Source organism: Lynx canadensis, chromosome B2 (assembly GCF_007474595.2).
Source record: "Lynx canadensis isolate LIC74 chromosome B2, mLynCan4.pri.v2, whole genome shotgun sequence".
In the NCBI taxonomy this organism is placed as follows: Eukaryota; Metazoa; Chordata; class Mammalia; order Carnivora; family Felidae; genus Lynx; species Lynx canadensis.
The window spans coordinates 135696906-135718187 of record NC_044307.1 but is presented as its reverse complement, the minus strand read 5'-3'; the positions used below and the strand labels follow the sequence as shown (position 1 = coordinate 135718187).

The 21282-nt window shown below is 44.2% G+C and overlaps 1 protein-coding gene across 1 annotated transcript in view; it reads left to right on the top strand.

Annotated features, from left to right (window-relative positions):
• The window catches only part of LRP11 (LDL receptor related protein 11), a 54188-nt gene extending 34362 nt beyond the window's left edge, over nucleotides 1-19826 (top strand). The window contains 2 exon segments of the mRNA XM_030316578.2: nucleotides 10106-10201; nucleotides 15595-19826. Coding sequence (XP_030172438.1) covers nucleotides 10106-10201; nucleotides 15595-15749 — 251 coding nt within the window. The 3' untranslated portion in view covers nucleotides 15750-19826.
• Nucleotides 19827-21282: the final 1456 nt, after the last annotated feature.

The following is a 21282-nucleotide window of genomic DNA, read 5'->3' as shown; positions in this document are numbered from 1 at the left end:
TTTTTAATCAGATTCTTTGTGGGCTTTTGGGGGAGGGTGTTAGGCTTATTAAGTTCTTTATATATTTTGGATTTTAACCCATTACTTGATATATCATTCACAAATACCTTCTCCCTCTCCCATTCAGTAAGTTGCCTTATCATTTTGTTGATAGCTTCATTTGCCATGAAAAGCTTTTTACTTTGGTGTAGTCCTAATACTTTTATTTGTTTGTTTGTTTTTACTCTTGCTTAAGGAAACACATCTAGTAAAATGTTTCTATAGCTAGCGTTAAAGATATTACTGCCTATGTTTTCTTCTAGGAGTTTTATGGTTTTGGGTCTCACATTTAGGTCCTTAATCCATTTTGAGTTTATTTTTGTGTATGGTGTAAGAAAGTGGTCCAGTTTCATTCTTTTGCATGTGGCTGTCCAGTTTTCCCAACACCATTAATTGAAAAGACTGCCTTTTCCCCATTGTATATTCTTGCTTCCTTTGACCGTATAGTTGTAGGTTTATTTTTGGATTTTCTATCCTGTTCCATTGATCTATGTGTCTATTTTTGTGCTCGTACCATACTGTTTGGATTACTGCAGCTTTGTAGTATATCTTGAAATCTGGGATTATGATACCTCCAGCTTTGTTCTTCTTTCTCACGTTTGCTTTGGTTCTTTGGGATCTTCTTTGATTTTATATAAATTTTAGGATTATTTGTTGTAGTTTTGTGGAAAATGTTATTGGTATTTTGAGAGGATTGCATTAAATCTGTAGATTGCTTTGGGTAGTATAGACATTTTAACAATATTTGTTCTTCCAGTCCATGAGTGTGGTGTATCTTTCCATTTGTTTGTGTCAGTTTCAGTTTCTTTCTTCAATGTTTTATAGTTATTGGAGTTTAAGTCTTTTACCTCCTTGATTAAGTTTATTCCTAAGTATTTTTATTCTTTTTGGTGCAAGTGTAAATGGGATTTTTTTTTCCTTAATTTCTCTTTCTCCTACCTCATTATTAGTATTTATAAATGCAACAGATTTTTGTATATTAATTTTGTATCCTGCAACTCTACTGAATTCATTTATCAGTTCTAATAGTTTTTTGGACATTTATTCACTTTTAACAAAATAGGAACACATTATGTTTATGAAACTTTTCTTTTTCTCAGGAGTATTTATGTGTGTTATTACATGCCCCTCAAAGACCAAAACTTCTTTCTCAGTGTTTATTTCTTTGAGGGGGGGAGGGGCACAGAGAGGGGGATGGCAGGATCCAAAGCAGGCACTTCACTGATAGCAGCAAGCTCCATGTGGGGCTTGAACTCACAAACAGAAAGACCGTGAGCCAAAGTTGGACGCTTAACCACCCAGGAACCCCCAAAACAAAAACTTTAAAAAAAAATTTTTTTTAATGTTTATTTATTTTTGAGAGAGAGACAGAGACAGAGTGTGAGTGGGGGAGGGGCAGAGAGAGAGGGAGACACAGCATCTGAAACAGATTCCGGGTTCAGAGCTGTCAGCACAGAGCCCGACGTGCGGCTCGAACTCATGAACTGTGAGGTCATGACCTGAGCCGAAGTTGGACGCTCAACAGACTGAGCCACGGCAGGTGCCCCAAAAACAAAAACATTTTTAAGAAACAAAGCAAACAAACAAAAAAGGAAACAAACAAAAGGACTCCTAAATACAGAGAACACTCTGATAGGTGCTAGAAGGGAGGTAGTTGGGGAAATGGATGGAAAAAGAAATAAAAGCCTGGAGGCTGCTTCTGATTCTGTGTCTCTCTCTCTCTCTGCCTCTCTCCCGCTTGCACTCTGTCTCTCTGCCTCTCTCTGTCTCTGTCTCTGTCTCTCTCTCTCTCTCTCTTAAAAATAAATAAAAATGTTAAAAAAAAATTTTTTTTTAAATGCATCACCAGAGCACCCGGGTGGCTCAGTCCTTTGGGCCTCCGTCTCTTGATTTTGGCCCAGGTCATGATCTCATGGTTTGTGAGTTTGAACCCCGGGTCAGACTCTGTGCTGACAGCGTGGAGCCTGCTTGAGATTCTCTCTCCCTCTCCCTCTCTGCCCCTCCTCTGCTCTCTCTCAAAATAAACAAACATTTAAAAAACTAATAAAATAAATAAATAAATAAAAATGCACTCCTATTTGTGACCTGTGCCTGGATTTTACAAGGATCATCAGCTAATATAATAAGGACAAATTGAGTTTTCTGCCACTTCCTTCCCCTACAGGCATCTCGTAAGGATAAAAAACTTAACTCACTGAAGATATGTTAAAGAGATACTATCATTAATACTGACAATATAGTACAGAAAGTTATGAGATGCGGTTTTTCACCTGTCACATTGGCAAGGTGGAAAACTATTATTACCTTGCCAATAATATGGAGCCAATAGTATGGAGCACAGAGAAATAAGGCTCAGGCGCTCTTGGTGGGACTGAACCCAGTACAATCTTCTAGAGGGCAGTTTCTGAAGCATTGAATCTGTATGCGCCCTGATTCAGTTATCCCACACTCGGGAATTCATCCCAAGCGTGTTACTAAGGATAAAATTAAGGACCTGTGCCAATATCCAGTCACACAGTGAATGTCCGCTCGCCCGCTCAGAGCCGCGGTGGTGCCTGTGTTTGTTCAGCACGCAGTGACTCAATGGCTGAACTGTTGTGAGATGTGGCTGCATCTGTAGGGCCTGTTCCCTGTGTGGCCCAAGTCATTTATTAACAAGGCTGCCCTCTTTCTATCGGAGCTGGCCGGAGGAAAGAAATCAGATGTCCAGCACTGCAGAGTGCTCGAAAAGTGGTGTATCCACATTCACAGTGAATCCTTTTTTTTTTTATTAAAAAAATTTTTTTAACGTTTATTTATTTTTGAGAGAGAGAGAGTGCACGCTCATGCGTGCCCACACAAGTGAGGGAGGGGCGGAGAGAGGGAGACAGAGGGTCCAAAGCAGGCTCGTGAGCGAGGAGCCTGGAGTGGGGGCTCGAATTCACGAATTGTGAGATCAGGACCTGAGCTGAAATCAAGAGTAGGCCGCTTAACCAAGCCACCCAGGCACCCCTTGAATCCATTTTTTTGGAAGTTGAGAATTCATGTCCAGCCCGGCAGGTCAACCAAGTTCTTTAAGGATCCAAACTGAAGCATGGACTTGGGAGAATGCCTGGTATGGACACATGGGGTTCTGCCTTCACTGTCTCCGATTTCCCTGCTAAACATGCCAAAGCCTCACTGTTTCACTTCTCTCCGGAGGTAGCCAGAGTGAGCACCTGCGACCTTCGCATCGTTATGGGAGGTGTTTTTTTTTTTTTAATTTTTTTTTCAACGTTATTTATTTATTTATTTATTTTGGGACAGAGAGAGACAGAGCATGAACGGGGGAGGGGCAGAGAGAGAGGGAGACACAGAATCGGAAACAGGCTCCAGGCTCTGAGCCATCAGCCCAGAGCCCGATGCGGGGCTCGAACCCACGGACCGTGAGATTGTGACCTGGCTGAAGTCGGACGCTTAACCAACTGCGCCACCCAGGCGCCCCCATGGGAGGTGTTTTATCCAGAGAGGCTATCCTTATAAAGGATACTCAAAAGAGTTTTTTCATGTGCCCTGTATTTTTCATGGCTATTTCATTTTTTCGTTCTGCTGGACTGTCTCTTCTTATTGAGAAGCCATTCTGAACTTATGAAATAACACGTCTGGGAAGGTAGTTTGAATTTGTTGAAGCCTGATGAATAACATTATGCTCCCACATGATGGCAGGAGTCAACTGTTTCCTCAGATGAATGGATCTTGTCCTAGTATAATCCAGAACATTTCCTGAAGAGAGCTCCTTCTTACCTACTCTGTTGACATGCGGTGTGGTCTACCAGTGAATAGTGAGAAAGAACGATTCTGTTGTCTGTGTCAGTTGGCAGGTGGTCACAGGAAGCCATAGTACATTCTGGAAGGCAGGCCCGTATTGTAATCACTTTTCTAGCTAGTATTTCCACCTTCCTTCCAGAACATGCTTGCATGTGCAGTGGTGACTGAAAATAAATTTAAAGCAACTTCTGTGCAGCTTCCAGCTCCTTCTGTGAGTGCATGGCTATGCACGGTACACGCTAACACAATAGGTCATTCTGAAGAGGGGAAAGATAATTTCCTAAGACATTAACTTTTCTAAAGGGATCATTACCAAAATGAGTTATTTGCAGAAGCAAATTCCATCTTTGTCTCGTTTGTTCTGACTTGCCACTCTGGGGAGAGCCTACGATAGCACGTGTGGAATGAAGCATTTCTCTATGGTGTTCCATACGTTGGTGTCCAGGAAAAGTGAATCAGGCAGTCTGGAAATGACAGTGAATTCCTCCCTGAAATGTAGAAAACAGAAATTCACATTTCAAATACCAACTCAGGCAGGGCACGTCCCCTGGAAATTCTAGAGTCTGTGGCAACTGTGGCTTCTTAAGTCTCCTGTGTGTACTGTCCTCTCCCTAATGCCTGAGCTCGCCCACCTCCCACGGCACTGGCTTCCTCTCCCCAGGAGTGAGGGAATTTAAGAAAATACTCTTCAAATTTGACAACTGAAGATCCAGAATGAATATGTTTACTTTCAAATGAACCCATCTCCAAGGCAAGATCCCCTTTCTAACTACAATTAACCTATTTCTCTGCTGCATCCTTAATAGAGAGCTTTATCTCAGACTTCCTAAGGAAATATTTCAATTTGTGATTTTGCCTAGTTATTTTTGATTTGCCTGGATATGAGTAAATGGATACAGTATAAACTCTAAGTTCTTGGATCTGTGACTTTGAGAGCAGTTTGGTTCAGTAGAAAAGCTCCTGCTCTGGGTGCCCGGGTGTCTCAGTCGGTTGAGCATCTGACTTCAGCTCAGGTCATGATCTCGCTGTTTGTGAGTTTGAGCCCCACGTTGGGCTCTGTGCTGACAGCTCAGAGCCTGGAGCCTGCTTTGGATTCTGTGTCTCCCTCTCTCTCTGCCCTCCCCTCTCATGCTGTCTCTGTCTCTCTCTCAAAAATAAATAAACATTAAAGAAAAAAATTTTTTTTAACATTTATTTATTTTTGAGACAGAGAGAGACAAAGCATGAACGGGGGAGGGTCAGAGAGAGGGAGACACAGAATCTGAAGCAGGCTCCAGGCTCTGAGCTGTCAGCACAGAGCCCGATGCGGGGCTCGAACTCACTGACCGTAAGATCACGACCTGAGCCGAAGTCGGCCGCTTAACCGACTGAGCCACCCAGGCGCCCCATAAAGAAAATATTTTTTAAAAAAGAAAGACAAGCTCCTGCTGTGGATCGGTCCTGGGTTCTAATCCCAGCACCACCTGGTACTAGTGTCCAGGTAATTAACTTCTCCGAACTGTGTTTCCTTGCTTGAAAGAGGATAATCATATCTTCTCACAGTGTTGCTATACGTAGTGCGTGAGATATCGTACGTAAATATAATTTATGTCTCTCAGTAACTGTTAGTGCTAGATGAATTTTCGCTGGAGCACTCACTAGGAAACTCAGGTAAGAGAGCTACAAGCTTACGAGATAGTTAATTCTAATAAAAAATAGAAATAGCGCAGTGGTGGTCCCAGTACTGAGTTTCTCTTCAGAATTAAGGTGAAGAATCTCTCATCTTTGGTGGAAAGATGAGGTGGGGGAGGGGATTGTGAATGTGGTTATTTCGTATTTTTACATTGGATAGAAGACAAACGAGTTAATCCTCTGAAAAGAATTGGACGTTGGTAAATTTCAGTGTTTTTATTCCTGGCTCATTATTTTTAAAAAATAGGACATGAATTCCCAGCCATGTGATCTTCCCACTTCCAGATTTATTATTGGAAATAGTACTTACTGAGTGCCTGTCACTGTGGACTTCTTTGGTCTTTTTTTTTCCCCCTAGTTTATTTATTTATTTTGAGAGAGAAAGAAAGCACGGTAGGGGCAGAGAGAGAGAGAGAGAGAGGCAGGGAGAGAGAATCCCAAGCAGGTTCTGCACTGCCAGCCCAGAGCTCGACACAGGGCTTGAACTCACAAACTGTGAGATCAGGACCTGAGCCGAAACCAAGAGCCAACGCTCAACCGACTGAGTTACCCAGGTGCCCCTGCTTCTTTGGTCTTAATAGCAACCTGGTGATATGCAGAAATCATTAGCAGCATTTTATGGACGAAGACACTGAGTCACAGAGAAGTGAAGAACTCAGACTGGGTCACACAGCTAGGAAGTGATAAAGCCAGAATTTAACTCAGCGGTCTAACCCCAGCCCCAAGGGGATGATGGCTTTGGCAGCAAGCCTCACAGTGTTCAAGGATCTTTTCTCTTAGCTACAGAGACAGGAAGCAGCTACGGTTCCCTTAAGACCTGCTTGTATGGTATTTTATGTTAGGGCATTAGAAGCTCAGAAGGAGGAGAATCTGGGGGCGCCTGGGTGGTTCAGTTGGTTGAGCAACGAGGTCTGTATTTCGGCTCAGGTCATGATCTCACGGTTCAAGAGATTGAGCCCCACGTCAGTGCAGGGCCTGACTGGGAGTCTCTCTCCCTCTCTCTGTGCCCCTCCCGTGCACACTCTCACTCTCTCTCTCTCAAAATAAATAAATAAGCTTTAAAAAAAGGGAAGACATCTGTGAGTACTGGAGTGGTCAGGATTGGCTACTTGTAGATCTGCGTTATGACTTTCATGGACCTATTAAAAAAAACCCCGAAATATTAAACTTTATGACTGTGTTGGTGTAGAGATTAATATAACACAGGCTACATTCGCTATTATATATGCATTATTATTATTATTATTGTTATTATTATTATATCCATTGTTCTCTTGTGATTTTTTTGAATGTTTATTTAATTTTGAGAGAGAGAGAGAAAGAGTACGAGCAGGGGAGGGGTAGAGAGAGAGAGAGGGAAACACAGAATCGAAAGCAGACTCCAGGCTCCAAGCTATCAGCACAGAGCCCAACGCGGGGCTTGAACTCACAAACCATGTGACCATGACCCGAGCCAAAATTGGACACTTAACCAACTGAGCCACCCAGGCACCCCTGTTTTCTTGTGATTTTAAGAGAAATTAAACTGAAACATTTTTGCAAGCCCCAGGTTTGATGCCCATTGTGCCTGGTGGACAGGTGGTCCCCACCTGTGATAGGCATGGACATTCTGCTATGCTGTGAAGAATGGGCAGAAAGAGTTTGAATACATGGAAAACAAGGGCTCTAATTAATAGCCTGAGAAAATGGGTTTGAGAATGACAATTATTGAAGCAGGAGATCCCAGCTACCCAAAGTGAAGGGAGTTTGCCGGCAATAGAGGGCAATATGGAGAACCTTGAAAGCCCTGCTGAAGCATCTAGACAGGTGGAATCAAGAAGGAGAGGAACAGGGCTCCTGGGTGGCTCAGTCGGTTGAGTGTCCAACTTCGGCTCAGGTCATGATCTCGTGGTTTGTGGGTTTGAGCCCCGTGTGGAACTTTGTGCTGACAGCACAGAGCCTGCTTCTGATTCTCTATCTCCCTCTCTTTCTGACACTCCCCCACTCATGCATGTGCTGTCTCTCTCTCTCTCTCCCTCTCTCTCTCTCTCTCTCTCTCTCTCTCTCTCTCAAAAATAAACATAAGAAAAATTTTTTTAAAAAAAGGAGAGTAAGAGAATTTGGTCTCCAAAGCCAGTCGAAGAAGGATCAATATCCATCCATAATAAAGCTTTCATCCATTCATGGCAAAATGAGAAAAATAAGGACAATGCAGGGAGTTTTTTTTATAAGACTACATTCATTCAATTCAAAGAGCTATCCTTTTTATGTATTAAACTCTTCATGTTTTGTGGGTTACACATTTCCTTACTTTATAATGAGGTGAAGGCAATGGCCTTTTTTTTTTAATTTTTTTTTAATGTTTATTTTTGAGAGAGACAGAGACAGAATGCAAGTAGGTTAGGGGCCAAGAGAGAGGGAGACGCAGAATCCGAAGCAGGCTCCAGCCTCCGAGCTGTCAGCACAGAGCCCGACGTGGGGCTCGAACCCACGAGCTGTGAGATCATGACCTGAGCCGAAGTCGGACGCTCAACCGACTGAGCCACCCAGGCGCCCCCGGCAATGGCCTTCTTAAATGGCCATTTCTTTTACTGTCTTTATTTGGCAAAATAAAAAATTGACCCTAACTTGGCCCCAAGAATCATTTTGAATTTTGGATTGATCCACAAAATCCAAAGGTGTTGGAATCAGCTTGCCAGGTGGAGGACAGCCCGGGCTCTCGATGGCCCCAGGGCCCCAGCAGCCCCATGGCTTCAATGCAGTATCCCTGTCCCCATCCTGCTGGGAAAGGTCTCCAGCTCCAGGCAGCAATCCCTTTGTCCGTGAGCCATGAGCCGAGCAGTCCCAGCACCTGGTGGCCCCGCCACAGTAAGAGCCGTTCCCTGGCTGGCTCTGCCCGGTGCCTCCCCGGGGTCACTCTCTTACAGTGTCCCACTGCCTGCTCTTCTTCCGTTCCCTCCCCTTGCTGTTCTGGTTGGGAGGGGGCTTCCAGCACCACAGTCCAGTGGACAGTGATAGCAATCAGCCTGCAAGGTAACTGATTCTCTGGCCCACAAGAAGTTGCTCCTGCCTTACTCACATCTGTCATTCTCTTCGGGCCCGCGGTTTATGGAGGACAGCCCAAGTTACTGGCTGTCTGCAGGTGGCGTGTATGGTGCCTTTTAGAGTAACGTGACAAAGCACGGCAGAAGGTAGGGAGCCTGCCGTGGCCTTGGCCGTGAGAAGCAAATGTGGGTTAACCTCCTTGCACTGATATGCTGAGCGAGTGGGGATGAGGGGCCTTTGCAGACGTGTTCCAGTAGCAATGTCTGCACGCAGAGTGCTTGAGTGAAAGGTGACAGAGACCTAAGGCTGTGGCAGTTGAGGACAGAGAAGAGGGGCCGTAGTCGAGGATATTTCAGAGTGTCGTGGACATGGCCCGTGTGATTCAGCTACTGATGGCTTGCAGGGCTGAGTGAAAAGGAACTTGAAGGATGCCTTAATGAAACACACGCATTTGCAGTCCCTTCTCTTTAACAGCACAAGCACGTGACTGCAACCATCTCTTCAAGTCCTGGCTTTCTGGCCCTAGTAGGTACCTGCAATAACTTTATGATTTTCCATCATCCTGTTGAGTTTTGTGATCCTTAGTAAAATCCAGGCATATCACTTAGTACAGATTCCGAAGAGTTTTATAAATACTACCTTTAAGTAGCCTTATTTCAGTTGCAGGTGTTGCGAACAGATCTGTTGATGACATAGGAGTAAAGAAGCTTTAAGCTTTTGCTTCTCAGTAGAATTCCTCATGTCAGCTCATCCGTTCTATTTACTGTCACTGAGGATTATATTATCCCCCAGGCTCACTTGAGATCACACCACAGCACGAGGGCAACTCCATTAGCTTAATCATCATCTTGTCAATGTAATAAGCACACAAATGCTGTAAATTCCCGGATGGGAAATGATTCGGTGGTATGGCCATGGCTTATCAGACCTGGGATGAAAGTCCTAAGGTTTGATCTTTCTTACTAGTCACTCTCAATAGTGTAATACAACTGGATAGAGTAAATAATTAACATATCATTACACCAGAAATGCTGGTTTCCACCAACAAGCAGTTAGACACGCCTGAGTTTAAATCCCAGCCCTGTGACCCGCTTACTACTCAAAAAGAACCCGGGCAAGTACCAAGCCTCTCTGACCCAAGCGGAAAACAAAGAGCAATGAATACCCACCAAGTAGGGCTGAGGTGAGAAAGTCAAACGACTTGTCTGAGTGGCTTATGCAAGCTCACTCTTCATTTTTTAAAGAAAAACTTTTGTGGACTGTTTCTGCTTTTCATGGTATGGATTGCAGAGATCACCCGTGACTTTTCTAGCTGACGTCTTTCCTTCCTTCTCCAGAGTGCTGGGTGCCTTTTCCCCTTTCTCTGTCCAGCAGTTTTGTTCTCGTCCCATACTCTGCATTACTAAACTGGTCATGTTAGTTACCTAGTGTTTTAATATCAAACACAGACCTACATTGACAAGAGTAATAAATTTTACAAGTTCTTTAAATCCATCCTAAGAAAAATAGATGAGGCTATATTTTCATGTCTGTTTCCTAAAGTTTCTGATGTACCTTTGACATATGTTCTCTCTGTTTTCTGTAGATAGTGGTTCCTCAGGGAAGAACAGAAAAGAAAAAAATTATATTTTTGAATCAAAGAGCGATCGAGGAGGAGGGGAACACCCAGCCCCAGAAACAGGTAAATCTGGAATTTGGAAATTCATTGCAGAGTACAAACATTTGTAGAACCACATATCCTCCAGTGGAAGGTACCAGATGAAGCTGCAAGAGTCTAGGACAAGAGCAGTGACCGATCCGTGGATCGGAAGAGCTGTTGTATTCTCCCTCTATCAGGCTGCATCTGTGGGCTCTTGAACTAATAACCTCACATCCTTGGACCTAGGCTTCCTCTTTTCTCAGTTGATTGGACTAGAGGATCACTCTATTTCTTTCCAGGTGTAACATGCTATGGAAAAAGTAATATTCACAGCCTAGAAGTTAAGACCTAGATATTCATGGCCCTACAATCTGAGGCCGAGGTTCAGACCCTTGCTCCGTCACTAAACTCCATGACCTTTGGCAGGCGATTTTCTCTCTCCGGATCCCAGTTCTCCTCAGTCGTAAGATGGAAATGGCAGCTATCACTGCCTCAGACTTGTTGGGGGAGAAATGGGACAATTAACATAAACCGTTTAGCACACGTGTGTGACTCATACATAAATAAATGATAATAAATAGCCACACTGGTTTGGCTAATAAATAATAAATAAGTAAATGATGGCTATTATGCTTGAGTTAGTTATAAAGACCTTATAGAACTACCCTATGACCCAGCAATTGCACTACTAGGTATTTATCCAAGGGATACAGGTGTGTATTTAGAAGGGGCACATGCACCCCAATGTTTATAGCAGCACTATCGACAATAGCCCAAGTATGGAAGGGTCCAAATGTCCATTGATGGATGAATGGATCAAGAAGATGTGGTACATATAGGGGCGCCTGGGTGGCTCAGTCGGTTAAGCGTCCGACTTCAGCTCAGGTCATGATCTCGTGGTCCGTGGGTTCGAGCCCCGCGTCGGGCTCTGTGCTGACCGCTCAGAGCCTGGAGCCTGTTTCAGATTCTGTGTCTCCCTCTCTCTCTGACCCTCTCCCGTTCATGCTCTGTCTCTCTCTGTCTCAATAATAAACGTTAAAAAAAAAAAAAAAAAAAAAAAAGAAGATGTGGTACATATATACAATGGAGTTATTACTCGGCAATCAAAAAGGATGAAATCTTGCCATTTGCAACTACATGGATGGAACTAGAGGGTATTATGACTTCACTCATATGAGGACTTTAAGAGACAAAACAGATGAACGTAAGGGAAGGGAAGCAAAAAAATAATATAAAAACAGGGAGGGGGACAAAATCATGAGACTCTTAAATATGGAGAACAAACAGAGGATTATTGGAGTGGTTGTGGGCTGAATGGGAAAGGGGCATTAAGGAATGTACTCCTGAAATCATTGTTGCACTATATGCTAACTAACTTGGATGTAAATTAAAAAAATAAATAAAAATTAAAAAAATAAAAAGATCCTAGAGTACCTAGTTCTCTCCAGCTGCTCTAGTGTTGGATGAAGACCAAAGACAATGAGGAAAGAGTGTAGGAGGTCGAGGGGATATTTAGTGAGTGAAAGAAGAATACCACAATTCCATAATTATGGTCACTTTTAACTAGAAAGAGAACACTTTTGACTCGGTTCTTCAGAAAGGCAGGTTTTAATCCTAAATCCCACAAACTAATTAGTAAAAGATTTAGGAGAATAAAATATGATTCTTAAATTATAGACCTGAACACGGAGAAGACTTTTTTACCCTAGAGTGTTCTGTGTAAAATCTGGACCACGTTATCGTGTAACCACTAACCAACAAGTGGCCAAAATAATCCAGACATCAAGTACTAGATGCTGTTCCGTCTGCTGGACTGCTGGCCTTGCCCCTGTCCCCACATATCTCAATAAAAAGCGCCCTGTGCCCCATCGACATATAAAGGGAAGCCAGGCCTGCCCCTGCCCCCGCCCCATGCCTAGATGTGTGCAGAAAGCCTCCATTCTAACTGGCCACTGCCCATTCCAGTTGTTATATGTTATGAACATCACTCCAGCTCATATGAACAATTCATCTCCTTCGCTGGTTCCTGAGAAAATTATATCATGATGTGTCTTATTAGGGGTTAGAAAATTTTAAATCTCAAATTACCCACGATAAAGACAATGAAGAAACCATGCCGAGTAAGCATTGACAAGTCCAGAATAATTTTCAGTATTGTAGCAAGTTTTTTGTGATGGGAGATTTCATTTTCCTTGTCATCAAAGCATTAAACAGGAGTCAGTTCGACGTTCAGCCACCACACATCTGACTTGGCAAGTAGAAGTTTCCCCTAGATTGTATGTCTGCTCTGTTGTTACCACAACGGCATCTGCACTGTGGCCCTGGGGCTGGCATCTCCAACCACAGCCCCCTCCCCCTGCGGCCTCAGCGCTGGTGTTCATCTTCACACGAATCACACACCTTTAGAAGGGCAGCCTCTGATGCTTTCCCTGCCCTGAACAAGCACAGCGGTCCTCCTCCACCGCCCCTCCCCGAACGTGAATAGTCGCCCGTTTGCACCCATACCCTTCCTTTCCTTCAGTACTAAGCGAAGGAGTGTCCCCTCTTTCCACGGTCAGTCTCCCCCTGATCTTGAAGCAGCCCCTTATCCCCATCATCGGTTAACTCTCTGATGTTTTTCATCTGTTTCTCTACTGGCTCGTTGCCCCAACAGCGGCAGACACCTTCAGATCTCTCCCAACACACAAAAACAAAATAGCACCCTTCCATCTTCAGTCTCCGTGTAAATGAATTCCCGATTGCCAAGTCCGTTGGCCTCTCTGGGCTTCACCCCACTTGACCTCTGCTTAGCATTTGGTTCAGCCATGTGCTTCCTTGAAGTAATCTCTTCCCTGTGCTTCCAAGACTCCCCTGTCCCCTGGCTGTCCTGCCACCTCTGTGATCCGTCTCCTGTTCTCTTAGCTTCTCTTCTTTTGTCTGCCCTCTGAAATGCCGGTGCTTCCTCACCGACTCGCTCCTGGCGCTCCTTCTTCTCCCTTTCTCTCTGGCGATCTCATTCACTTCTGTGGCTGCGGTCACCACCTTGACGCTACAGACTCTCACATATTTAGGCCAAATAATCCAGAAACCTAATAGAAATTTCGACCTGGATCATCTATAGGCATCTCAATCTGAAAATGTCAGAAAATAAACATATCTCCCCACCCACCCCAAACAAGCTCCATTATTCATTTAAACACACAGGCAAAACTCTTATGAACCAGAAGCACGAACTACATCTTTCACATGTGCACTTCCTATATAGTTCCATCATAATAATTACACTTAATTGTATTTTTTCATTTAAATGTTTGTCCACCCAGACCAGAAGTCATGAATAATAATGCTCTCATTTCCCTTTTGGAGAAGCACTGTACCACGGTGGTTCTGGAGCTGTGCTGTCTGGGGCCCTATCCTAGCTCCACCCCTGACCATACAGACTTAGACTAGCCACTTAATTCTTTTTATTTTTATGTTTATTTTTTTATTATTTATTTTTATTTTTTAATTTATCTCCCAGTTAGTTAGCATATAGTGCAATAATGATTTCAGGAGTAGATTCCAGGGATTCATCCCCTACGTAGAACACCCAGTGCTCATCCCAACAAGGGTCTCCCTCAATGCCCCTTCCCCATTTAGCCCATCCCCCCACCCACAACCCCTCCAGCAACCCTCAGTTTGTTCTCTATATTTAAGTCTTTTATGTTTTGTCCCCCTCCCTCTTTTTATATTATTTTTGCTTCCCTTCCCCTATGTTCATCTGTTTTGTATCTTCAATTCCGTATTAAGGAAGTCCCATGATGTTTGTCTTTCTCTGACTAATTTCATTTAGCATAATACTCTCTAGTTCCACCCACAGAATGAAAGATTTTCATTCTTTTTGATTGCCGCGTAATGCTCCATTGTGTATATATACCACATCTTTTTTATTCATCTGTTGATGGACATTTGGGCCCTTGCCATACCTTGGCTATTGTCAACGGCGCTGCTACAGACATTAGAGTGCACGTGTCCCTTCGAAACAGCACACGTGTATCCTGTGGATAAATCCCTAGTAGTGCAATTGCTGGGTCGCAGGGTAGCTCTATTTTTAGCTTTTTGAGCACCCTCCGTACTGCTTTCCGGAGTGGCTGCTCCAGTTTGCATTCCCACCAGCAGAGCAAAAGGATGCCGTGCATCCTTGCCAACATCTGTTAGTCACTTAATTCTTGCTGTCTTAGTTCCTTCATTGGTAAAATGGGTATACTAATAGTACCAACTCGTGGTGGTTGTGAGGTTTAGATTTAAACCACCAAGCACCTAGTGCGGTGCTGGCACTCTGCAGCACTGGCTTATTGTCTTTGACCGCCCACACTTGGATCAGGGTCAGGCGCATGGCTCCCAATTAACACTGAGCGAATGAAGAAGTGAATGAAATGAAGCGTTACCGAATCAGCTTCTGCAATGGACATTTTTACTCCTCTAATTCCACCAGTTGGCAAGGCCCCTGCAGCTAAAAATGGTTCCACCATATCATCTCCAAGCCTGGCCGGACTCCAGAGTAGACGGGTCTAAGAATAGAGCTGCTGAGCTTGATAAGAAAGACTGATCTGGGGCACACCCTGTCCCTTCCCGACTCCTGCAAGCCTGGACAGGCTGCTTCTAGTCTGGGTGTCTGCGTCCGATCCCACAGGGTAAAGCCTGTGAAGGAGAACTGCAGAGACTTTCTCTTCAACTACCCTTAGCGAGAATCACGCCACCATATTCTGAAGGTCCCTCTCAGCAGTGCTTCTACTGGCTGAGAGTAGTTCTCTGGATTTAGAAATGAAAATAAGTTTCTTTTTTTTTTTTTTTTAAGTTTATTGATTTATTTTGATTGAAAGAGAGGGAGAGAGAGAATCCCAAGCAGGCTGCACGTTGTCAGTGCCGAGCCTGATGAGGGGCTCGAACTCATGAACCAGGAGATCATGACCTGAGCCAAAATCAAGAGTCGGATGCTTAACCGACTGAGCAACACAGGTGCCCCAAAGTGTATTTGTTTTTGAGACGGAAAGAGAGAGAGTGCACAGGGGAGGGGCAAAGAGAGAGGGAGAGAGAGAGAGAGAATCCCCAGCAAGCTCTGCACCACTAGTGCAGAGCCCGATGTAGACCTCGAACCCACGAACCGTGAGATCATGACCTGAGCCAAAATCAAGAGTCCGACGCTTGACTGACTGAACCACCCAGGCATCCCAGAATTTGGTTTTAAAGACGTCTGGGTTTGAGAACTAGACCTGCCATTTGCCAGCTGTGTGCTCCTAGAGCAATTACGTAATCTGGCCACCTTAGTTAATCTATAAGATGGTGATGGTTCGAGTACCTACTTAATTGACTTGTTCAGATTAAATAGCGCATGTAAAGTGTTTATCACACAGTAAATTGCAGCGTTATTGTTACTAGTCAGTGACCTGCCCTATTTGTTTCTAACCATTCCACAGGTGCAGTGCTACCCTTGGCCCTGGGTTTGGCCATCACGGCTCTGCTGCTTCTCATGGTCGCTTGCCGACTACGCCTGGTGAAACAGAAACTTAAAAAAGCTCGTCCCATTACGTCTGAGGAATCTGACTACCTCATAAATGGGATGTATCTATAAAAGTGTCACTTAAATAGCTGGGGGGCGAGGATGTTTCACTTTTAACTCATATATATACTGGGTTCCGGATATTTAGAAACCTCTTTGGTTTGAACTGGGCTAAGAAAAATACTGAAACCCCAGAAAATTCTGAAAACCCCAAACCTTTGTTTTTATTTATTGTAGGAAGATTTTCTTTGGGAAGTGTGTGAAATATTTTGAAATTTAGAGAGGAGTCCGTCTGAGTAAAGACTCACACATCGAATTCTGACTTACGTTAGCTGTCCCTGAAAATAGTTTGCAGTTAGCCACGGCAGAAAATTCAGCGATTCGAGGGGTGGCCTTGGAATGGCGACGTTAACCCTTTACTTTCTGGAGGCCAACCACGGGCCCCTGGCAACCCGGGGCCTCTTGATACACGGCTTCCTCTTGTTCTGAGGCCCTCTTGTTCCTCACGCTAAGCTTCCCGTGCTCTCCTTTCTCCTCTCCCCTTCAAAACCTGTCTCTAGGAACGGATCTCAAGTGAGTTTATACCTTCAGTGGCAGGAGTATCTGTATGGCAGGAGTATCTGCACTAGAGCCCCATGAACACGTCAAGGAGGCCTCGGGGAAGGTGAATGTGAGTTTATCCCAGGGCCTCTGACATCATGTCATTTAGGGGGCTGCCTCATCAGGCTTACCTTTGGGTGAGAAAACCCCGACTTTGGATGACAAATAGCCGTAACGCGGTCGTGAAGGGAGCTGGGAAATCCTGGTGGAAGAAGAGGTGGCAGGTCAAACATTTCAATACAAACTCAGCTGAGGGCGAAGTGGGAGGAGGACAATTAGTTCTTTCTTGAATCTACTCAGCACTGCCTGACGGTCCCGAACACAGCAGCTTTCTTTCTGTAGTCGCTGGTTTTCAACACCAGTCTGTGTTGATGGAAGAGGAAGATGCATTCAAACTGGAAAGCAGAACGCTGAGTGGATTTGTAGGTGCAGCTTTTGTAAACGTGCCGCGTTTAAGGATCAGCAGGGTCTTTCATCCGATGGGATTGAGCCGCTTTTCTCCACTATTTACTCAATGCTTCAGACGCTGTAACGTGCAATCAGCTAATGCCGGGCTTACGTATTCCCACAGCATAGAGCGGTCTTGCACAAATTCGTCTTTGCAGAAAACTGGCCGTCTGGCTTTGCATCTTTTCCCTGTTAATCAGTCGGTAGGATTTTTAAAGGCAAATTATTCCCGTCATCGCTTCATGCCGGGATTATACATGTCGTGGAAATCATTCTCCTTGAGAGGAATGTGGTGCCTGTCTACACGCACACGATGTTACCATTTACATATAGTATGGCTTTTTTCTCGTAAGTGGCAAATCTTCTAAAATACTTGAACACATTGTAGAACACTTTATTTTCAGACTGAAACTGGGGTAAGTCGTTCCTTTGGCAAAGGGCTTAATTTGGGTCAGAAATATAACGAACCCATTAAGAAATGGCAAGTTAGTTCTGGAAAAACAAAGAAATCGGTTACTTTTATGTCCTGAGAGGTCCAAGCATTTTGTTGAATATTAAGAATTGAGCAAAGATTTCGATCTCCCCTCCAGGGCAGGTTAGAGAAAGGACAGCACGAGTGACCTGAGGCCCTGTGCGCTCTCTGCGTGATGCCGTGCAGTGTCCTAGTCCAGAGAAGGACATCACCTGTAGCCATACGCGACACAATAAAAACTGAGGCGTGCATCTTTCAGCACATCTTTTATACGTGAAGAAATTAAAACACGATTTAGTATTGCTATGGTGTTGAAAGACTTGAGAAAAGATGTCCATATCCACGTGTACGATATCCCTTTCCTAAATTGTATTTTATTCTTGTGACTTTAAACAACCATGTAACCTAATCATCATAAGTTGCTATTATTTACTGAGCTGTTCCTGTATTACCTGGATTTAATCCTATCAACCTTATCTTGCAAAGGGGGAAATTAGGAACTAGAGAAGGAGAATCGGGGGGTCTACAAAATATTTGTATTGTCAGAAGGACTGAATGGGACTTTTGAAAGTCACCTTAACTGTGAGTATCTGACTGAAGGCATTCTGCATCTAAGATGATTTCAAAATAATTTTAGAGGGAAGCTTGTCCACGATTTGCTGCTCAAACGTGTTCGTGTGTCTCACGTCTCTTCCTGAGAAAAGGCCCATCTGAGCCACCTTCCAGAAAACTCAGAGCTTCTTTCCTCCCGTCTCTACAAGCAGACAACAGCCAGTCTCCATCCATCCAGAAGCTTGAATGCCAGTCACTCGAGTATCAGGTTTGTTCTCTTCCACAGGAAAATAACAGAATGTCTTCATCTTTCTCCTCCTGACTTTTCATAATCTGTGATTCGGCTCCATGATTCGCTTTCACACTTCCCAGCCCTCCTCAGTCACTGAGGGCTGTTTCATGTTGTCCTTTATCATATTTTCCCGCAACCCAAACGCGGAGATGCGTATTTCTATTTGTTCTTCAGTTTTGCCGTTCAGGGCAGACCTTGCCGATGAACTAACTGGACTTCCCGTACATAAACGTAGGACAGTGCGCTGTGCCCCAGGGCACGGGGCCGTCCGGGTCCTCACAACGTGCCGCCTGCATCACAGTCATGATGCTCCGTAACAGCAGCTTCTGGGCCTGGGATTGTCGCTGGGGGTCTCTTAAGTTACACTGTCCCCAGTTCGATGTTTGGGGATTGTACCGTTTTGTTCCTAGCAGAGTGACTCTCAATTATTTGTTCTCTTTACTGGACTCTAAGTTTTGTCTAACTGTTGGTGTTAAAACCGAATGAGGATCTCTAACGAAAAACTGCCCAAGCCAAATAGAAAAGCTTAGTTTGCTGTTCACAAATGTTCACATCTCCCTGGCTTTTTAATCAATTGTGATGCTGACTTTTTTGGGGGGCACTGGCCCCATTTTTCCCAGCTCTTTTGTCCTGCTCAATTCTCTCTAGTATTCTAAATAAAGTGCATATTTTATAGCTACTTTAAGAGCAAGCACAGATTTTGGGGGGGGGGGGGGGTAAATGTCAAACCGCCAGGGATGAAAATACGGTTGGACACACCAAAGCTGGCTGTGTTCAGAAATGAACTGAGTGGTTAGGACTGAGCCTCCTCCATTTGCTTCATTTAGGTCTCCGTGTGTCTTCGTTCCTACTCTTTTGAATTCTCCCATCACCTCTGTTTTTAGTCTTTGTTACCTCGCTGTAAATTGGAAAGAGATCAACTTACAATATCATTCAGCTTAAAGATGTTTTTATACAGTTATTTCAAAACATAGGAAACTTCTCAAAACACATTTTTTTTTAACATTTCTTTATTTTTGAGACAGAGAGAGACAGAGCATGAACGGGGGAGGGGCAGAGAGAGAGGGAGACACAGAATCAGAAGCAGGCTCCAGGCTCTGAGCCATCAGCCCAGAGCCTGACGCGGGGCTCGAACTCACGGACCGCGAGATCGTGACCTGGCTGAAGTCGGACGCTTAACCGACTGAGCCACCCAGGCGCCCCTCAAAACACATTTTAAAATGAGTTTAACTTTTACCAAAAAGCTTAAGGAAAATTGTACTGAGTATATGGACTTAAAAAATAATTTTTTCGTTTTCATCATTTCATATGACTGAAGACCCAAAAGTCCAAAAATATCAAAAGTCTATGTTCTCATATTTAAACAAAGCAGTTTCACAGATCAAAACAGAAATTTGGAAAAATCTCTAAATGTGTCATCTAGAAATGTGTGTATAGAAGAATGAAGAAATCAGAACCGTGAACTCTACAATCTGAGATCATGCCTTCAATGTTGTTTGCTGTTGAAGGGGAGCCAATCTGACACTCCTTTAACACCCCCACCTGTAATGTCCGACCTGCTTTATCCAATTCTGTTCCCTACAAGCTAATCACATAAAGGAGCCAAGATCCCAAAGAAGGGTAGCTCTTTTTCCGCAGAAAATCTCTATAATTGATTTACAACTGACACGGTCGTGTTCACATGGAAATTCTGCAGTCTCTTTCATCTATAATGTAATTCCCAAGCAAAATCCTGACAAGATAATCACCCCAAAAAGCCTAAATAAACAGGGTTGGCAAAAAAAAATTATTCTATGTGATGTGATCTTTTGGGTGGGGGCATCACAGTGACGTATTTGGGGCGTGGGAACTCAAATATAAATGTCCTTGGCTGCCCCCGGCCCCTGGATTGCTGCTCTTGTATTTAAGATGTCCTCAGTGCTGCAATCACCTGCCCTTTGGACAAAAGAGTATTCTGATGCCTGTCCTCTTAGGACACTCTGAGTAAGAATGAGCTCTTCAGCTCCAGCAGCCCTCGAACTTTCTCTCGTCTTGGAAAGGAAGTGAAGGGAAAGAACAAGGGGAAAGAGAGAGGGGAAGAGAGGGATTCACTGCCTCAGGACAGCCTCTATGGGAACTAGAAGTCAGATCTTTTCTCTCCCACCAGACAAGGAGCACTTCAAAAAGAATCCCGGCTCAAACAACACAAAGTCAGGTATAAAGGTGAAGCCTACAGAGGGGAACTAACATCTACCATGAGAGCACTGGTAGAAGGATTAGAGATAAGGAAACTCTTGGACTTGTTTCATTTTTATTGTATTACGATACACAACTTCTGTGGGCTACACGGGCCAGCCAGTTTTCTTCACACAGGATTTTTTTTTTTAATGTTTGTTTTTGAGAGATAGAGACAGAGCACGAGCAGAGGAGGGACAGAGAGAGAGAGGGAGACACAGAATCCGAAGCAGACTCCAGGCTCTGCGCTGTCAGCAAGAGCCCGATGCAGGGCTCGAACTCGGGAATGGCGAGATCATGGCCTAGGCCGACATTGGACGCTCAACTGACTGAGCCACCCAGATGCCCCTACGCAGGATTTTCTTACTGGCAATCTATTTGAGCCACCCTTTAAGTACAATGGGGACAAAACATTGTCATCTTCCTGAAAAATGATAGGAGAAATTAAGAGACATGAAACTGAAATCTGATCAGAACACTTCTTTTTTAAAAGTCTATTTATTTTTAAATGTTTATTTTGAGAGAGAGCAAGTAGGAGAGGGGTGGGGAGGATGGGGGAGGGGAGAGAGAGAGAGAGAGAGAGAGAGAGAATCCCAAGCAGACAGCACAGAGCCTGATGCAGGTCTCAATACCACAAACCATGAAATCATGATCTGGGCCACAATCAAGAGTCGGACACCTAACTGAGCCACCCAGGTGTCCCTTAACTTTATTTATTTTGAGAGGGAGTGTGCCCAGGAGCAAGTCGGGGATGGGCACAGAGAGAGAAAGGGAGAGAGGGAATCCCAAGCAGGCACTGCAGTGTCAGCACAGAGCCTGACACTGGGCTCGAACTCACGACTGTGAGATCATAGCTTGAGCTGAAATCAAGTTGGATGCTTAACTGACTGAGCCACTCAGGCACCCCAAGATCGGGGCACTTTTACTTTACTAATGTAGTTCTTTAAGAATTTAGTGCGTTGTAGGAAATGATTTATACCCTCAAAGAATGTAGCACTTACCTAAGTTATTGGCCTTCTGACTCCCAT